This window comes from Narcine bancroftii, chromosome 11, assembly GCF_036971445.1.
Source record: "Narcine bancroftii isolate sNarBan1 chromosome 11, sNarBan1.hap1, whole genome shotgun sequence".
Taxonomy (NCBI): Eukaryota; Metazoa; Chordata; class Chondrichthyes; order Torpediniformes; family Narcinidae; genus Narcine; species Narcine bancroftii.
Genome location: NC_091479.1, coordinates 77,692,569 through 77,714,001, shown reverse-complemented (window position 1 = coordinate 77,714,001; position 21,433 = coordinate 77,692,569). Strand labels below are relative to the sequence as shown.

Below are 21,433 nucleotides of genomic sequence, written 5' to 3'. Positions count from 1 at the left end.
GAAGGATGTTATGGCAAATATGATCAATTAATCTGACACCAATACCAGGAATTCATTGTCATGGTTTAAGTTTGTACAACACAAATGTCATTTTCTATTACTACAGCCAGCACAGCAGCTCACTCACTATTGGCAGATATGCTAAATTGTGGGTCTGCAATCAATAATATTCCATTTACATATTTTAATTTATAGACCAGGAAACATAAATCTTACTTGATAAGCAAAGTGAATTGATGTATGCATGTTCATTGACATTAAGGTATGGCCTGACAACTGCAGTGCATTCCCACGTCACAGCCATTCAGGGAATGGAACTGGCCTTACAGAATTCACAAATCACTGAGAAACAGAATAAAATTTGCTCTCAGGGTAGTTAAGTGAAGACACTAATTTTTTTTTAATCAATGTCAAAGAAGGAGTTTAATGGCTCAAGGGATCTAGAAAGGCTAGCTAATGAAGAACAGTGGTATCAGTTGACAGGTTTGTTGCACAAGGAAGTTACAGAGGCCTCCCCAGAACTACCACCCTTCGTTATCAGTAAAAGATTGCCAGGGAAGTCTTTGTAAGGACATGTATACTCTCTGAATGTATGCAAACTGGAGAAACCTACAATGGAAATGCCCATTCTGCCTGGTTCTATGAGTTGAAATTATTATCAACCTTCAGAATAAAGCTTAGGTGACTTCCCATTTGAAGCAGAGGAGGAATGTATAAAAGAAAGCAAAGATCAGCAGTCTGGAATTGCCCATTCTCTTGGAAGCAAGCTTCGAGGGGCCATTGTCCGAGCCCCAAGTTACAAAGAAGTCCTAACACACCAAAAAAAAATTTATGAAACAACCTGCTGCCAGAGCATTTTGAATTGTTTTGATTTTTTTTCTCTGCAGGTTACCATAGTTAAATGATGTAATTCCTCTGTACAGTTGTTTCGTTCAAAGAACAGATTGGGTAGCAATATGGATACAGACCTGCTGTTTGAGCTGCTGAACCAATCGATCCTTTTCCCTTTTTAATGAGGCCACCTCCTCCTGTGTCTTCTTTTTCTTAGACGAGGAGAGTTCCAGTAGAGCAATATTAGCATCCTTCTCACTGATGGCAGCCAGTAGTGCTTCTTGCCTGTAAGATAATAGGGAACATTGCAGACAATCAAATACTACAAAATACTTCAGGCATGAATACTAGCCATAGAAAATAAATCATAAAGGTCACCATGTGAAAATTTTATCCTATCATCAAAATAGGTATTCTGTAAGCATCTCTGTTGAGAGAAACATGGTTAATATTCCAATTGTATTGCTTTTACTCAGAATTAGGTAAAGATAGCGTAAAATAAGTTCCATTAAGCCATAAAAGTGGTAATGGGAGGGGAGGATGTCTGACAGAGGAGGTAGGAGAAAATAAAAGACAGAAGTTTTAGTGCAGGTGAGAAATGGTGGTAAAGTGTCATAGATTCTTATTAGTTAGTCCTATCTGAAGTAGTTCTTTTTTTCCTCCTGTGGCTCAAGATATTGGTTTTTCAATTATGTAATAATTTAAAGAAATTTTTTAGTTAGTGCAATAGGCAACGATTAAAAGAGATAGTGTAGTCTTGGCATTACCTTAATTTTTTATACAATTTACTGTTCCTATTAATATTATTGGCAGATCTTTCCATTTCTGTAAATAATTTCTATTTTTTTCTAATAGAGGGGTATAATTAAGCTTTATAAATTCTGTAAATTATTATTATCTGTCATTATTCATAAGTACTTTATTCCATCCTTCTTCCATTTAAATCTACTACCTTTTTGGCATCTTTCATAAAGTTTTGCAATGACAGTATCTCACTTTTGTCCATATTTATTTTATATCTTAATATTTTTCCATATTTTTCTAATATTGTTTGTAATCTTATCAGTGATTCAGCTAGGTCAAATGTATATAATAGCTCATCGTCAATAGCAAATAAGCTAATTTTATGTTCTTTCTGTTCATACTTGAAGCCTCTAATATCTGGATCTCTTCTTATAATCTCCACCAGGGGTTCAATAACTAGTATAAATAATGCTGGAGATGGAGGACACCCCTGTCCGCTTGATGTACTCACAGGAAAATAGATGACATTTGGTTATTAGATATAATTTTAGCTTGTGGTTTATGATAGAGATTTTATCCAATTTATAATTTTCTACCTATACCAAATATTTCCATCACTTTATTTAAAAAAGACCATTCTAGTCAGTCAAATGCTTTTTCTGCATCTAAAGTATGTTTGGATTCATCCTTGATTTTGCCATATGTATTATATTGAATAATCTAAGACATTTGAAGAATGTCTTTCTTTAACAAACTCCACCTGATCTGGATGTATTGATTTTGGTTAATACACACCCAATGTCTTTGCTAGGATTTAATAATCTGCATTGAGGAATGATATTGGTCTGTATGATAAGGTTTTTAATGGGTTTCTCCCTTTCTTTGGTAGCACTGCAATTATAGCAGTTGAAAAAGGTTCCGGGAGGGCCTGGGTCTTCACCGCTTGGTCTAACACATCCATCAACAAAGGCATCAACAAATCCTTAAATTGTCTATAGAAATCAGGAGGGAACCCATCTTCCCCCGGGAACTTATTAGCTTGTAAGATACCCAGAGTTTTCTCTATATCTTCCCTTATAAAAGGTACACCTAAGCCATTTTTTCTCTCTCTTCTAGATTAGGAAGTTCAACATTTGTAAAAATTCTTCCATCTCCTACTAATTCTGATTTATATAGTTTTATATAGTTTTGCCTAAACACACTATTTATTTTTGATTATGTTATAGCATCTATTTCTATTGCATTTATCATTCTGGATGACTCATCTGCTTTAACCTTCCAAGATAACTCTTTATATGCCTTTTCTCCTAGTTCATAATATTTTCATTTAGTTTTAATATAATTTTTCTCATTCTATATTTTTGGTGTATTATATTGTAACTTTTTGTTCTCTAATATTCTATATTTTTCTTGTGTTCCTGATAACTGATATTCTTTTTTCCAATTTTGTTATATCCTTCTCTAGATCTTCCAAGTCTCTTACATATTCTCTCTTAAGATTTTTAGTAAAAGAAATAATTTGTCCCCTCAGATGAGCTTTAAGAGTATCCCATATTAGAAAACTGTTTTCAGTGGAAGGAAGGTTGTTTTCTCAAAATAATTCTGTCTCTTTTTTTAAACTTTATTTATTCATTCAAAATACGGATAATAAGTAACATATATAACAATAAACTAAACATGAACGATCTATTTTATATATAGAAAAAAAAATAAAGAAAAATTAAGCATACATATTAAGATCTAATCAATGTAAATCAAAATGTAAATATTCTGAATATAACAACCACTTATTAATAAAAAACTATAGGTATCACACGAAACGTGATTTTTTCCATTATTAAACAATATTTCATCTCATTATGCCATCTATTAATATCAATCATATTCGTATCTTTCCACGTACTAGCAATACATATTTTTGCTACAGATAATGCTATATATACAAAAGCAAATTGAAATTTATCTAATCCCAGACCTTTCAAAGGTTGCAAACTACCCAATAAAAATACTGTCGGATCTAAAGGTATTTTAATCTTATACAGGTATTCCAGAAACAATTGTACTTTCTTCCAAAAAGATTGTATACATATATACATGACCAAACCACATGAAAAAAAGTTCCAACAGCGTTACCACATCTAAAACACAAATCTGATTCATGAAAACCATACTGTTTTAGTTTTTCAGGTGTTAAGTATAATTGATGTAAAAAATTATAATTAATCATTGCATAGCGTGCATTTATCAGTCTAGTTACACTATCATAACAAATATCTGACCAATCATCCTCGGAAAAAATAAAACCAATTTCCGCTTCCCATTTACCTTTAGATTTATTCCAACCCTTTTTATCCATACCATCCTGTAATATTTGATACATAACTGAAATATAACCCTTCTCTGGTACCAGTCTCAAAATTAGTAATTTCAGGTAAAATCATATCTCTACCAAACACATGCTTTACCAAAGATCAAATTTGATAATAAAGAAACAAAAAATTCTTATCAATACCATAACTGTCCCTCATCTGATCAAAAGATAAAAATTTACCTTCTTTACAACAATCTCCCAAATTTTCCACACCTTTAAATTTCCAATGTAATAAACTTTGATTATGTATTGAGAAAGAAATAAGTTGATTGTTATACAATGGAGTCAAGGCCGACAATTCACCACTAGAACCTATCATTTTCTTTTTCTTTGTCCATAACTTCATTAAATGTTTTAGTATAGGCACATTATGTTGCTGTAACAAATTTACATTCCATCTAAACAAAAATTGATGTATTTCAAATTCAAAAATATTTGCCATCTCAATTTTGGCCCAACTAGGGGGCCATTCCAAATCCATCAATGAACTAATAAATTTAAGTTGGGCTGCTTCATAATAATTTTGAAAATGTGGTATACGTAGTCCCCCTAGGTCATATTTCCAAGTTAATTTATTCAAGGCTACTCTTGAAAATTTACCTCTCCATAAAAACTCCCTAACCATTTTATTCAAATCTCAAAAAAAAATATTATCAAGTAAATATGGAATAGATTGAAATAAAAAATGTATACTTGAAAAAATATTCATCTTAATTGTATTTATTCTACCCAATAAATTAATAGGTAAATCTTTCCATTTAATCAAATCAGTTTTAATTTTTTTTTATTAATGGAACATAATTTAATTTATATAAAGATTGATAATTGACATCCATGATTATACCCAAATACTTAATTTGATCCATCCATTTCAAATTAAGAATGTTTTTATAAGCTGAATAATCTCCTTCACTCACCGGTAATATTTCACTTTTTTCCCCAATTAACTTTATATCCAGAAAGACGTCCATATTGCATCAAACACTCCTTCAAACGCAAAGTGATTGAGCTGGATTTGTTAGATACACCAATACATCATCAGCAAATAAATTAATTTTATATTCCTCATCTAAAACTTTCATACCCTGTATCTGTGTATTCTGTCTTATCAACTGTGGCAAAGGTTCGATCACAAACACAAACAAAGCTGGTGATAAAGAACAACCTTGACGAGTAGATCGGGCCAGTTTAAATGGTTCCGAAATCAAACCATTCGTCAGTACTCTAGCTACCGGTTTACTATATAAAGCCTTAATCCAACCAATTAAAAAAAGGACCAAACTTAAATTTCTCCAAAACTGAACAGAAAATTCCACTCAACTCTATCAAACGCTTTTTCGGCATCTAAAGATATCATCATCGGATGGTCTGAAGATTGTTGAAATCTATTAATCAAACTAATCACGCGTAGAATATTATCCGAGGCATATCTATTCTTTACGAAACCTGTTTGATCCATATGAATCAACTCAGGTAAAAACTTAGCCAATCTATTCGCTAAAATTTTAGCTATAATTTTATAATCTACATTCAACAACGAAATCGGTCGATATGAAGATACTTTCAAAGGATCTCTATCTTTCTTTGGAATTACTGTAATTAAAGCACTAGAACAAGACTCAGGCAATTCATAATGTTCTCCAAACTGACGTAGTACATCTCCAAACACTGTAGAGAGGTCATTGTAAAATATTTTATAAAATTCGACTGAGAATCCATCATCACCAGGCGATTTACCGTTTGGCATTTCCATCATAGCCATTTTAATTTCCGAGTCAGTAAATAGTGCTTCCAACTCCTGCATATCTACATCCTCTAACGTAGGTAAGTTCAACTGTGATAAAAAAAGATCAATCGATCCGTTTTCTTGTTTTCCATCAGATGTATAAAACTTTTGATAAAATGAACAAAATTCATCATTAATCTCACGAGGTTTATGCGTAATAAGTGAATTTCTTCTAACAGCACTAATAGTCCTCGAAACCTGTTCCTTCTTTAATTGCCATGCCAATACCTTATGTGCTTTCTCTCCCCATCATAATATCGTTGTTTAGTCCTGTTAATCATACACTCAAATTGATAAGATTGCAAAGTATTATATTCCAATTTCAACCTAGACAATTCTATTTTCTGATCTTCTGTAGCGTCTCTCTGAAACTCCTTTTCTAACTCACTAATCCGTTTCTCTAACTCAAGACTCTGATTTAATCAATTCTTTTTAATTTTAGAAGTATAACTAATTATTTGTCCTCTCAAATAAGCTTTCATAGTGTCCCATACTACAAATTTACTGTGAACAGAATTAGAATTTTCTTTCAAAAAGAAATTAATTTGTTCTTTCAAAAAATCAATAAATTCCGTATTTTTTAACATTATATTAAACCTCCAACGATCCAACGATAAGCCACTTGAACTTTCTCAGAAGTTATATATGTAAAGTATAACAAAGAATGATCTGAAATCACCCTGCTTTTATATTCCGCTTGTTGTATTTTCCCCTGTAAATGTGCCGATACTAAAAAAAAGTCAATCCTTGAAAACGATTCATGTCTCGCTGAATAAAAGGAGAAATCCTTCTCTGTCAGATTAAGACGTCTCCAAATATCCACTAAATTGAGATCTTTCATCAACGTTTGAACCTGAACTGCCATTTTAGATTTCTTAACCTTCTTCGGGGACTTATCTAATAAAGGTTCCAAAACACAATTAAAATCACCACCAACTAAAACATTCTCATTAGCCTGACCCAGATATAAAAATGCATCAGAGATAAATGTTTCATCATCTTCATTTGGGGCATAAATATTAAGTAAAGTCCACAATTCACTAAAAATCTTACAATTTAATTTAAGAATACATCCTGCCTTTTCCTCCATTGATTGAAATTCAAAAGATAAATTCTTATGTATCAAAATTGCTACACCTTTAGCCCTAGAGTTAAATGAAGAAGAATATACATGCCCTACCCAATCCCTCTTCAATTTCATACTTTCCTTGACATTCAGATGTGTTTCTTGTAAAAAAGTGACATCAATTTTCATTTTCTTAATATACGCCAAAATGTGTTTACGCTTAATCGGAGTGTTTAAACCTCGAACGTTAAAAGTAGCAAACCTTAACTTTGACATATCTACTAATATTACTAAGAACTAATAATATCTATATATAAAAACTCAAAACAACATAAATAGACCCTCCAATAGGAGAAAAAGAAACCACAAATTAAAAACTAAATAAAATGAAAATGAAAAAAATAGAAAAAAAATAAAGTTAAAAAAAAAACCCAAAAAACTACCAAAAGGTAGTAATCCCTAAACCAAACTTGGGTGTGCATCACCCACCAGTGGCTGATGACTAATAGAACATAGAGCAAATCTCTCCCTCCCCAGCCAAACAAAGAATAACAACAGGATATCATAATGACATAAAAATAAAGTAAGAATAAAGAAGTTCTTCTATTCATCCAAGAGATTCCAAACTCAGCAACCCCATTTCAAGAGAAGTTAGACTCTTTCCATTCCCATTTCTCCCATTTCTAGAACAACCCGATTTTTCTTTAGGAGACAATGGTGGACTACGTCTTTGTCCTCTTACATCTGGCAATGAATCAGCAAAAAGCATTGCTTCCTGCTCATTCTCAAAAGACTTTCAATCTCGAAGTTTCCACAAAACACCTTCAACACTACCGGATAACGAAAAGTAGACTTATAGCCTTTACGCCACAAAACTTTTTTAACTGGATTAAAATGACGCCGATGCTGAATAACTTCTTGACTCAAATCGGGATAGAAAGGAACTCTACTATTCTGAATCATTAACGGAGCTTGTTGTTAACATAACATAGCATTTTCCACTGCTAGATGAAGTATTGTTTCTCTGTCCAAATAATTCAAGCATCGAATTATCATGGGTCTCAGTGATTGACCAGACAAAGATCTTCTTCTTAAGGCTCTATGAGCCCTTTCCAATACCAAGCCTCCAGAGAAAAATTCTTGCCCCAATATTTGTGGGATCTATTCTGTAAAAAAACGAAGAGGATATTGTTCTTTCATACCTTCCGGCAAACCAACAATCTTCACATTATTCCTTCTACTTTGATTCTCCAAATAATCTACTTTCCTCTCTAACTCCTTCTCACGTTCTCACAATTCTTTAACGGATTTTTCCACCTCCATCACTTTTTCTGTATTAGAGGCCACTTGCTGTTTACATTCCAAAAAAGCAGACTGAAATTTTTTAAAATCTTCAGAAAATGCTTCCACATGTGCATTAACTGTAATGAATTCTGACCTCATATTATCTTTCATTTGAGCCAATTCTTACATTATCGGCTGAGTAACAGTACTTAACAGGTTAAATTGTAATTCAGAAAGACTCAACCCTGCTTTCTTTAATGTAGTGTCAGAACCAGATAACTGCAGCTCCTGCTGCAGCTCAACAGCAGGCATTTTAACAGACTTACTACGAGTTTGAACTCCCAGCAATGGCACCTTGACTTCCTCAGGGGGTTGATGCTGATCTACCCCCACAACTCGCTGTTGTTTCAAGAACTCACGGATAAGATCAAGTTCTTCAGGTTGGAGTATTGCCTGAGTGGTTTCAAACAATGGAGTCATTTTCCTGCGAGCTCCCTCTGTTAAAGTTGGCAGGCTGCCAGAATCAGGATCCACTTCTTGGGAACACGCACCTTCCTTCTGAGAACGAGTAATTCCAGCGATATCCTTCTCCTGGTGAGTAGTAGTCATTTTGTTTTCAGCTCCCACAGGCAATCTTTGTGACTTAGGCATGGAAAAAATCAAATCTGAAGCTGTAGCAGGCTTTTTAAGCCCTAAATCTTCAACACTCCAAAAATGTAGTTTCTTCTGCACTTGAGGTTTCATCTTTTTACCATTAATAGCCATAACAGTTTCTTGATACTTTACACTAAGTTTTTAAAAAGTTTAAACTTACAAACAAAGAGTTAAAAACAGGTTCTTAAAAGTCTGGCCAGAGAGGACGAGATTACACGTCTAGACTCTACGCCATCTTGCCACGCCCCCCAATATTTCTGTCTCTTAATAAATTCACAAAAGTCCTTAATCTTTAATAATGTAGCATTAAGATGCCATTTATACATACTTTATTGCTTTTCCATTTCCATAATAGTTAGTTATGGCAGTGGTCTGATAAAAGTCTTGCCAAGTACTCCATTTTTAACTATACTTTGTAGCTCGGCAGACATTAAATATAAGTCAATCCTTGCATGTGAAGCATGTACCCTTGAATATAATGAGTAGTCTCTTTCTAAGGGGTTGAGGTTCCTCCATAAAGCAATTAAATTTAAATCCTTCATAAATGACAATGCCGTTTTTGTAAATTTTTCCCTTGTTATTGTTCTTGCTGATTTATCCAAAATTGGATCTAAACAAAAATTGAAATATCCTCCAATCAATATATTTTGTTTTTTCCTGAGGTTTTTTAAAAAAGATATCTTTCATAAAGACTTCATCATCATAATTTGGGGCTGAAATATTCATTAATGTCCATGATTTTGCAAAAATTTTGCAGTGTGCCATAACATATTTTACAGCTTTATCGGTTAAAGTCTCTTCTATTATTATTGGTATATTTTTATTAATTAAAATTGCCACCCCTCTTGTTTTAGATCCAAATGAAGATGATATTACTTGTCCAACCCAACCTCTTTTTAATTTTGCATGTTCCAATTTGGTAAGATGTGTTTTTTTGTAAAAAGACTGTATCTTTAGGTATGCCAAGACTTATTTTCTCTTCACCAACCCATTAATTCCATTCACATTAAAACAAATACATTTTAATATTCTATCCATATTCTTCTTTAAAATATTTTTAATCAATAAAATCTCTTTGACTCTTTAAATAATAAAGTGATCCTTCCCCATAAGAAAAACACACAATGTCCCTGCTCCGACTGATGTACTAATTTTTAATTTTGACCACATTGTTTATTTTTATCAGATACTGGTCTAATGTATTTTGCCTACAGCCTCTGTAGGTAGGGGTCGATTTTGGTTTTTATTTGCATGTTGTTTTAAATGTAATGTAGGTTTTGCCATTACTGTCCCTAATATTATATAAGTTTGATTATTGTTCTATTCATGTTTCCTTACCTATGTAACATTGCTAAATGAAAATATTGAAAAAGAAGTGGTGGTAAAGTAACTGAAGTATAGCGGAAAGTCAGATTGGAGATGGTGAAAATGGGAAAAGTAGAATAATTATTTGAAAATTTTGAATACATGCCAAGTGAAATGTAAAAATGAAAAGATGAATATTTGAATCTGTCGATTTTTTTCACTGTCTAAATGCTTGTAACATACAAGAAAGAATATGTAGTGTTGTTCTTTGTTAGACTAGTACAGAAGACTGAAGACAAAAATATACAGTCTGTAGTCACTGTGGTTGAAGTAAAAGCACACAATGCTGGAGAAACTCAGCAGGTCAAAAGTGTCCTTTATATAGCAAAGGTAAAAGTACATAACTGATGTTTCAAGCTTAAGCCCTTCATTAAGGCATGGAAAAATGCTGGCAGGCATCTGAGCAAAGGAGTGGGGGAGTTATTGTCGCAAAGACAGGAGGTGATAGGTGGAGAAGGGAGGGAGGGGACAACAGAGATCAAGGGGAGGAAGGATGGCTAGTTGAAGGGAGGGGGAAAGGAGGGAGGAGAACTTGAAAGAGGAAGAGAAGGAGGGAGTGGGAGGAGGAGAGCAGATTAAAATAAACCAGAAAAGTCGATGTTAATGCCATCTGGCTGGAGAGTGCCCAGACAGAAAATCAGGTGTTGTTCCTCCAATTTGTGGGTGGTCTTGGTGGGACAGCACATAAGGCTATGGGCAAACATGTGAGTATGGGAGGGTGACACAGAACTGAAATGGTTGGCTACTAGCGGACAGAGTAAAGGTGTTTAAATTTAAATCCTTCATAAATGACAATGCCGTTTTTGTAAATTTTGCCCTTGTTATTGTTCTACTGATTTATTCAAAATTGGATCTAAACAAAAATTGAAATATCCTCCAATCAATATATTTTGTTTTCCCCTGAGGTTTTTAAAAAAAGATATCCTTCATAAAGACTTCATCATCATAATTTGGGGCTGAAATATTAATTAATGTCCATGATTTTGCATAAATTTTGCAGTGTGCCATAACATATTTTACAGCTTTATCGGTTAAAGTCTCTTCTATTATTATTGGTATTTAAAGGATTTGAAGGATTTAAATTTAAACACCTTTACTCTATCCGCTAGTAGCCAACCATTTCAGTTCTGTATCTCCCAATATGTGCCCAGTCTCTCCGAAGTAGTGAATGCCACAAAGGGAGCACTGGAGGCAGTAAATCAGTCCTGTGGATGCACAAGTGAAGTGTGACTTCACTTGAAATTCCTGTTTGGGGCCCAAGACTGTGGCAAGGGGGGAGGTGTGGGCGCAAGTGTGGCACCTCCTCCAGCCACAGGGGAAGGTGATTGTTGGGGGGGGGGGGTGAGTGCATGAGGGAGTCATGGAGGGAGTGGTTCCTATAGAAGGCAGAGAGGGGAAGAGAGGGAAAGATATGTCTGGTAGTGGGATCCTGTTGTAAGTGTCGGAAATTCTGGAGGTTTATGTGTTGGATGTGGAGGCTGGTATACAGAACTGGCTTTGGAGGTGGTGTAAAGGATGTTTACCAGGAGATATCTGGAGAAGAAGGGCCTATAAGGAGGAAGTTAGTATGAAAAGTCAAAAGGATGGAGAACTAAAGTGACAGCCAAATGGATAGCACAATGGCACTCCAGGGTCTTCAGTTCAATCCTTAACTTGGGGGGTTGCCTGTTTAGAATTTGAATGTTCTCCCATGATGGTGGGGTTTCCTCTGGGTGCTCTGGTTTCCTTCTGCACACCAACAATATGCTGGTACCACAACTCATAGTAGGTTAATGTGAATAAAGAATCATCAGGGAATTGATAAGCATGTATGAGAATAAATTGTAGAAGAAAAAATGAAAAAGAGGAATGAGACGAAAAGTATTGCTCCCTGTGAACAAACATGGAACTGATGGACAAATTAGCCTCTTTGTAAAAACACAGAGAAATGCTCCAGAAACTCAACTGTCTCTCAGTGTCCATAGGAGACAAAGATATATTACTGATGTTTCGAGCCTGAGCCCTTCTTCAAATTATAAGCCGAGAACAGGAAGGCGTCAGACTAAAGACTGTGTAAGGAAGCTTGCAATGTTGGGGAGATATTGAAGTATGTTCAGGTGTGGCTACTACCACCAAATAGAGCAAACATATGGCATGAATGGTTAACAGCAAGGAGAATTCCATTTCAAAAACAGTTGTCCAAGAGTGGTCTTTATAAAACAATCATGGTATTTAAGAGGCACCTTTTATCCACATTAAAAATATCAAGTAACCCTACGTTATCAAGTCACTGGGCAAGGGTTTGAGAGCTGGAGTATATTGTTGGTAAATGCAAAATAATCCATCTGGGAATAAAATCTTGGATTATTATTTAAATAGTGAAATATTACAGAAGTGCTCATGTACAAATTACAAGAGGCTGGTTCGAAGAAGCAACATGTAATCAGGAAGAGGTGCGAGGTTTTGCTGCAATAAACAAATATGTGGGGAAAAACTCAGCAGATCAAGAAGCATAAATATGATCCACAGAGTTAAACTCCAAGTTCTGTTACAACTGAATTGCATGTCATTCTGGAGAACTGTGTAGGGTTTTTGTCACTTGAGAACAGATACACAGTACTGGCTTTGGAGATAGTGCAGAGGATGTTTACCAGGTTGATTCTGGAGATGAAGGGCCAATTGATGAGAGGCTAATACTCGTTGGAATTTAGAAGAGTGAGAGGGGATCTTATAAAAACCAGACAAAAATGATTAAAGGAGTAGATAAGATAAAACCAACTAAGAAATATAGGAAGAACTGTTTTTCCCAGTGGAATTCTCTGCCCAAGGAAACTCAAGAGATTGTCTCGTTAAATATATTTAAGACGCAGATAGAGGGATAAGTTTTTGCACAGTAGAATTACAAGCTATAGGAAAAAGGCAGGTAATAGCTGGAGCTAAGTCCACAGCTAGATAGTTATGATCTTGTTGAATGGTGGACCAGGCGTTAGAACTGAGCACTTCTTGTCTTGATTCATCCTCATGCTGGTGCCATTTCTTGGTTGTGTTACGAATTTTGGTCACGTTATTAATGTGTGTAGAATGAGCCTTTGATTTACCAACAAAAACTGGATGCGGCTCAAGATCAATTGTTGAAATCAGTTTGATGCAGGCTGCTTTAACAGGAGGGTCTAGGAGTCAGACAGAAGGTAAGCAGGATAATTTAAATGGGAGGATGAAATCACAGAGAAGGAGGACTGCTTGGAGAATCCACCAGAATGCCAGGGGTCGAACTTGTGTGCTAACAAGACTGAAAACGAACATGATGTTGTTTTTGAACTGCAGTGCATTTTTTGTTATGAGAAGTAAACCAATATGTATTCTCCATGGAATGTCAATTAAACATTTTGAGATAAATAAACAGACATTTTAATTTTTCTTCCACATAATGAACTTGATCTTCAAGTATTAGATCCTACTTGGATAACAAAAATACAGCTGTTTTGATAAATTAATTCTTCAGTTTTATCCAAAATCCCAATGTCCCCAATGTTTAGTTTACTCTGCTGGACAAAGATCTCTGTTAATTCATTCAAAAACTCAGTGATCTGATCTTATCAGTAAAAAGTTAAGCTTATAAAAGTTAAGCTAATTACACATTCAATTTCATATGTGGCACTAATGGCAACTCTGCCTGTGCCTTATGGTAGGCAGAAGGCCATTTCATGTAATATTAAATGTTCTGCACTATTACATGACAATAATGGAATCTTGAATCTTTAAAACTCCAACAGGAGTCTGATAGAAGGTGAGTAAACAGATCAGATCCAGGTTCACAAGGTTGGAGACAAGGATTCAACAGAATAGCAGTTCCTATTCCTGTCTTAAAAGAAACACGATTTAACCTTTGAGGCCAGTACCTAATGTGAAGTTTGCAGACCTCTAAAAAGTTACAGATATATTTCATGGAAATATCCGGGCATGGAATGAGGGTAAAGCATTTTTAAAAGAATTTCTCAATTTTTGAGGATTTGGAGTCGAATGGGGATTTAAAAAAATAAGACTGTTTTGAACCGGTTAAATTTATTACTTTTCAACCAATGAAGGAAAATTTAATGTTCCAAATAATACTTTTTCTGTTATTATCAAGTTAAGGCTTTCTTGGTTGATAAGTTAGGTCCTAATTTGATATTACTTAGGTAGAATGAATTTGAATTATATGTAAGGGTGGCTTGAATAAATTCATTTCGGTGATGTATAAATTACTTCAAAAAGAAGCTCCTAAGTTATAAATTCATAAATTAAGATTAAAATGGGAGGTTGATTTAAATAGATGAAAATAATTGGATGCAATTATATAAAAAAATGACAAAAATTATTAATGTTAGGTATAGATTTGATCAATATAATTTTTTGTATCAATTATATTTAACTCCTCAAAAATTATAAAATTTGAATCCAATATTATCAGATCTATGTTTGAGATGTAGTCAGGAAGCTGGTTCGTTTTTGCATTCTACTTGGAAGTGTCCGAGAGTACCTTTTTGGTTTCAGGTAGGAAATTCTTTGGAGAAAATATTAGGGGTTAAGCTCCCACAGGACCTGATGTTATTTTTGTTGGGTAATATTAAAATAGTTAGACCTAAATTAAGGTTAACTATGTATCAAATTGAATTTTTACGATTAGCTTTAGTTGTTTTCTAGGAAGTGCATAGCCATTACTTGGAAATCAGATACAGATTTAAGGATGGAAAGATGGCATGCTGAATTGCATACTTGTATTCCACTTGAGAAAATAACATAATTTACCTAATAAGTATCAATTTTTTTCAAAAATATGGAGCCCATATTTATAGCACTTCAGTTTGAAAATCTGAAGGACAATCCTGCTGATAACCCCCAGTTCCATTATTATTAGTATTGAGTATATATATTTCTTTTTGACATTCTCCCAACTCCTTTTTTTCTGTTTCCTTTTTTTCTTTGATATATTTTGTGGAGGAGGATGGGTGGGTGGGGAAGGGGAAAGGGAGGGAGGGATGTGGGGATACACACACACATACACCACATGTGTAATTTTTCTTTTCTCTTGTAGCTTCATTGTATACGTGGATGTGGTTTTAAAATTATTTTTAAAAATATGCAAAAAAAATATTCCATTCACATTGTAAGTGCTGGGCTCAGAATCTTCTGCTTTTAAACGGAAGGCAGAATCAACTTCCAGGATGACCAAGTCCATCATAGGCTCTGACCTCTCATCCACTGAAGACATTTATGTGAAGCGCTACTGAGTCACAATCTCTTATTATTGCTGCCTTCAGGCAGAAAGTTCAGAAGCATGAACATCAGGACTTCGAGATTCAAGAACAGTTTCTTTCCAATAGCTGGACGCTCTTGAACTTCCCTTAGTTACATTATTGATTGTCTGTTCTGAAATCCCAAGAAGGACTATCTCCTTCATTACATAAAATCTTTTTAGATGTACAGCATGGTAACAGGCCCTTCTGGCCCACAAGCCTGTGCTGCCCAAATACTCCAATGAACCTACAAGCCCTGTAAAACTTTGAAGAGTGGGAGGAAACCACAGCCCTTGGAGGAAATCCATGGGGAGAATGTACAAAGTCCCTACAGTCAGCGTCGGATTCAAACCCTAGTCACTGGTGCTGTAATAGTGTTGTGCTAACCACTATACTAAGTGTGCACCCTAACATTAACTGTCCAGCCTGTATTGTAATAGCACTATGATAATTGTGAATACTTATTATCTATATATATTTTGTATGCATTACCTCTTTTTCAATTTAATTCAATATATACCAAGGATTTCAGTGCCTATATACATAAACTCATTTTCAAATAGCTTTTCTGACTAAACCCCTAGTATAACTTTCCACTAGGCTCTTTTAGATATTTTAATATCAGAATAACAAAAGCAGAAAACTCTGGTAATATTTGTTTTTGTTTCTGATTTCTGGTATCTACAGTTTATTTTATTTTCATTTTAGGTTAACTGCAATTATAAAAACTGAGAAACCATTTGGGGTGAAATGAGATCATAGAAGAATGTGCTGGCCCAACTACCTTCCACAAGAATTATCATCAATTCTGCAGTCTAATCCCATCCCGGGAGTATAGGAAGCTGGTGCTAGCTAGTGAACCTTCAGCAATAACCTTGGAAAAAAAACCCCACGGCTACATTCATAATTGCTGTGGACTTCAACCTCGAGAACATCCTACCTACACTTCACCAGCATGTCTCCTGCCTCACCAGACGTCCCAACACCTGCTACATATCCATAATGAATTCCTTCAGTTCCATCCACACCCACACTTCAGCAAGTCAGATCATCAGGATGTGCTGATGTTTCCTGAATACAAGCAGAAACTGAAGAGGGAGGGCCTGGTATTGAAAGCTATACATCAATGGTCCAAGGGTACTGATGTCATCCCACATAATTACTTTGAGTCAGTTGATTTGGTTACCTAACTATAGGAAAGATAAGATAAAATGAGTGCAGAGAAGATTTACTAGGATGTTGCCCAGACCAGGAACTGGAGTTGAAGGAAAGGTTAAACAGATGAGGACTTTATTCCTTGGAGCATAGAAGAATGAGGGGAGATTTAATAAAGGTATTTAAATTATGAGAGGAGAGATAGACGAAGTAAATGTAAATAGGCTTTTTTCCACTGAGGGTAGGTGAGATATAAACCAGAGGACATGGGTTAAGAGTGAAAGGGGAAAAGTTTAGGGGGAACTTTTCAAACAGAGAATGGGTGGGAGTGTGGAATGAACAGCCAGCTGAGGAGGTGAATGCAGGCTCAATTTTAACATTTAAGAAGAATTTGGACAAGTACATTGATGGGAGAGGTATGGAGGACTATGGACTAGTGCTGGTCAGTGGGTCTAGGCAGAATATGGTTTGGCACAGATTAGAAAGGGCAAAGGGGCCTGTTTCTGTGCTGTAATGTTCTATGGTTCTATTTTACCAGTCAACCTTGACCCACTTCAGTCCAAATAGATCCACAGCAAACACTATCTCCCTGCCTTTTCACTTAATCCTGAAATACTTGGGTACCATGGACACCTACGTTCATATACTACAGCTCCACTTTCATATCATAGACCACTGCAGACTCATTCCCAAACTTCAAGATTGAGGCCTCAGTGCTCCCATCTTCAATGATATCTTTGACGTCTAACATAATGTAATCAGTGAAGATGGGCAAACGTAGTTCTTCCACAATTACACTCAGCACCTGTGCTCCTCAAGGTTAGGTCCTCAGTCCGCTACTATACTCCCTCTACTTACTGCTAAGTACTGTTCCAAATCCTTCTTCAAATTTACTAATGACACCACAGCAGTGTGGTGGTTGTCAAATAAAGACAGAATATAGCAAAGAGATTGAAAGTCTTGTGGCTTGGTGCCAAAGAAACATCCTCTCTCTTAAGTCAATAAAATGATGGAGATGATCATGGACTTTAGGAGAGGGATCACTGAAATGGAAAGAATTGATAACTTCTTGCATCTACATTCTGACTGCAGGGACCATACGGAGCTCCTGGCTATAGGCCATTTTAGTTTTCCTCCTCATTTCTACTCTGATCTAATCTCAGCCTCATCCTCTGCCAGGGAAGGGCCAAATCCAACCATGACGAAAAGCACTCCACATTCCATCATGATAGGTGACAATCCAATGCAGAGACTTCATTTGACACCAGCATGCTGACAATTTTCTTTTTCCATTGGTACCTGTCCCAGTTAATTCTTGGGACAAGGTGCCAGTGGAAAAGAGGGTTATAATTGAGTTAGTTTTTTAGGAGTTTGATGCTAGAGGGGTAGCAATTGTTCCTAAATCTGTTGCTAAGAGTCTTCTGGCACCTATACCTCTTTCCTGATGGCAGCAGGTGGTGTGGATCCTTAATATTGATGCTGCTTTCTGATGGCAGTGTTGCATGTAGATTTTCTCGATAGCAGGGAAAGTTTTGTCTGTGATATACTGGGCTGTGCCCATCAGGTTTTGCAGGACTTTCTGCTTAAAGGTATTGGTGCCCCCATACGAGGCTGTGATGCAGCTGGTCAGCACCAATTCCACTATACATCTCTAGAAATTTCTTAATGTTTCCAATGTCATTACCAAACCTGCACAAACTCCTGAGTAAGTAGAGGCACTGACATGCTTTCTTCACTACGCGATTAGTGTGTCTGGTCCAGAAAAAGAGCTCGAAGATAGTGACTCCCATGAATTTAAATTTGCTCACACTCTCCATCTCTGATCCCCCAAGGATCACTGGATCGCACACCTCTAGTTTTCTCTTACCAAAATCATCAATCAGCTCTTTGGTTTTCGTGACATTGAGTCCGAGGTTATTGTTAATATACCATTCATCCAATCTCCTTCCTGTATGCTCACTCATCGACCCTTTTTAAACAAACCACTACTGTGGTATCGTCAGCAAATTTGTAGATGATGTTGTCATACTGAGGCACACAGTCAAAGATGTAACGTGAGTAGAGCAGGGGACTAAGTATGCAGCCTTGTGGTGCTCCGGTACTGATGGAGATTGTGGAGGAGATGTTCTCACCAATCCTATCTGATTGGGGTCGAAGGTAAGGAAATCCAGGGTCCATTGGGTTATTGAGGGCCATCTTGGAGTTTGCTGATCATTTTTGAGGGGATGATGATGATATGTCAGGTTGAAGCATTATTCAATAACCGACTGCTTTGTATTGTGTTTTCTGCTTCAGACAGTCACATACCAATGTCATTCAGCATGCAATACTCATTTAGGTTGTTGCGAGAACAAATTAGTCTGCACGATTCCAGAGTGCAGATATGTTACTAAGAACTGGGTTTAAGTAGTATATAAAAATACTACTTAATAATACTTAGCAAGTCAGGAAACATCTCTGGAAGGAAAAGCAGAGTTAAAATCAGGTCAATGATCTTTCTTCAAATTTGGGGAACATTTTTAAAAAAAAAGACAGAAGAATTGAGGAATGGAAAGAACAGACAATGGCTGGGAGAGGGAGGAGACCAGATTTTCACAATATGGCTTGCTTTGTCACATCATGATTCGAAGGGATTTCACTGAGGAGATACCAGCAAGTGAGTGCTGTAGAAAAAGCTGATTTGTTTGTAACCATATTCAGCCATCTCATCATGGTGCCAGCTTCAAGCTGATTTGTTGGTCTTCGTGATATCAAGAAAAAGCCAACAGCTTTAGAGATAGCAAAGACTATGGAACCAGGCAGCAGCCTCACTACAATATTGAAGCCTTGCACTCAAAAACAATCTACACTGTTAGCCAAGCTGCTCTGGAAATAATAATACTGGTGTTAACCTGGCAACGTGTAATATTGTCCAGACATGTCCTGTTCACAAAAAAAGTACCAATCCAATCTGTCTAATTACTGTAGAAGATTTTAGAATATTCAGTTCCACTTGTAACTCCTCAGCAAATAAAGCAGTCCATGCCTACATACAACAAACTGTTGACAATATTTTCGGTTATCGAATGTGAAGTAACAAATAACTTCTGCATCACATACCTGCCAGGCAATTATCAGTAATCATCTGCCTTGACATTCAATTGCATTGCTATTACTTCAACACCACTATCAGTATCCTGAGTGTCTTCATTAACTGGATCAACTGCATAAGTATCATGGCTCTGTGAGCTGGTCAGAGGAGGCATATCCTGTGACAAGTGAAAACTCAAGTGGTCTCGCATCATCCATAGCAGGTAAAGATATATTAGTGATATTTTGGGTGAGCCTTTTTTCAAGGTTTAATCAAAAAGCAGACAGGTGTCTGAATATAAAATGGGGAGGAAAAGGGGGAAGATACATCAGTAATATATCTTTACTTTCTATGGATGCTTGGATACTGGGGAAGTTCCTCCTGCATTTCTATTTGTTTTTTACTATAATAAGTGTCTGCAGACTTCCATTTTTCAATCCCGTGACAAGTGACTCACTGACACCCAAAGGCTCTTGCTCTGTCTCCAAAGCACAAGTCAGGAGTTTGATAAAGTATTCTTCACATCTCTAGATGAGTATAATGCTAGCTACCCTCAAGAATCCCATCCACCATCTCTGGCCCACAGAGGCTATAGTTTGTACCATCTACATGTTGCCTTGGTTAGACTACTCAAAGCTGTGTTCTCTAACATGAACAAGGACAAGGGCAGCAGGATTACATGTTTTCTCCAAGTTGTCCACCATTCTTGCTTGGAAATATATTGCCAGACCTTCACATCACTCATTCGAAATCCTGAAACTCCCTACCCAGTATCATAATGGGAGTATTTTTCACCAGGATTGTAGCTGTTGAAGAAAGCAGCTAACAAACACCTTCTTCTGGATGGTTAATAAATGTTGACCTTCCCATCATTTCCTCAATCTCAAACCTCGCCAAAAATCATAAAATTCTGTCAAAGATTTATATTTTTGCATGACTTTGACACAAAACGGAGAACTACACCTACGAGTAATACATCAGAGCATTAGATTACAGATTCAGAAAATCTGGGATCTTGTTTTTAAAAAAAATAGCAGATGAAACTTATAGCGTTGGGACAAGGTTTCAACCATATGAGTATTACTGGTCTAAGCTATTCCATTAGTGAGAGCCAAAGAACCTTGACTCTACATTTCCTCAAAGTAAAATGAGGCACACTCCTATACCTTTCTGGTACACAGGTAAATAAAATCCATTTTGTTCGATTCACTCAATTTATATGGACAGCGGGGCATAGTGACTGCTGGGTGACATTATGCCATTAGCGCAAGTTTTATTTTAAACATAATATTTGAATTAAGATAAAGATCAGTGCATCAAAACCACTTAATTTATTCTGCCAATTATTCTCCCTTTCCTTCTACTCCTAAAGCATGAATGCTCATTCCATATATGCAATCGAATATGAACTATGGACATTCGATTTTAACTGGCTCCCACTCTTTTCTTACCAGTAGAGAATGAACAAAAATTCCATTCAGTATTTATTTAACACTGATATAGAAAGTTGTCAATGAGAATTTAATTCCACATATTCTTATAAAACTGCTAAGAAACTGAAAACTTATCTAAGCTCATGTTCTGAGAGTTAGCATTACCATACTTTCCAATAACGAGAAATTTCTCCAGCTTGAATTACTGGATTATCATTAACATCTGTAACCACAGCAGATCCTATCTTCAAATAAGTCAGCTGTTTGTGCCATCCTCCACCCTAAAATAATCTGCTCTTGGCAGCTGATCAACATTCTTCTGTAATGATATTTAATAATTTTAGGACTATTAAAGAAAATTGCACAAGGAGTGGGAACTTCTACTGGAAATATAGCAATGATATTAATCTAAGTGGTTT

At 35.8% G+C, this 21,433-nt stretch overlaps 1 protein-coding gene across 8 annotated transcripts in view; it reads right to left on the bottom strand.

Moving 5' to 3' along the window:
• LOC138745950 (ELKS/Rab6-interacting/CAST family member 1-like) overlaps positions 1 to 21,433 on the bottom strand; it is a 539,260-nt gene that overhangs the window by 208,751 nt on the left and 309,076 nt on the right. For all 8 annotated transcript variants that reach the window (XM_069903518.1, XM_069903519.1, XM_069903525.1 and 5 more), the window contains one exon: positions 969 to 1,116. In XM_069903518.1, coding sequence (XP_069759619.1) covers positions 969 to 1,116 — 148 coding nt within the window. The remainder of the gene's footprint in view (positions 1 to 968; positions 1,117 to 21,433) is intronic.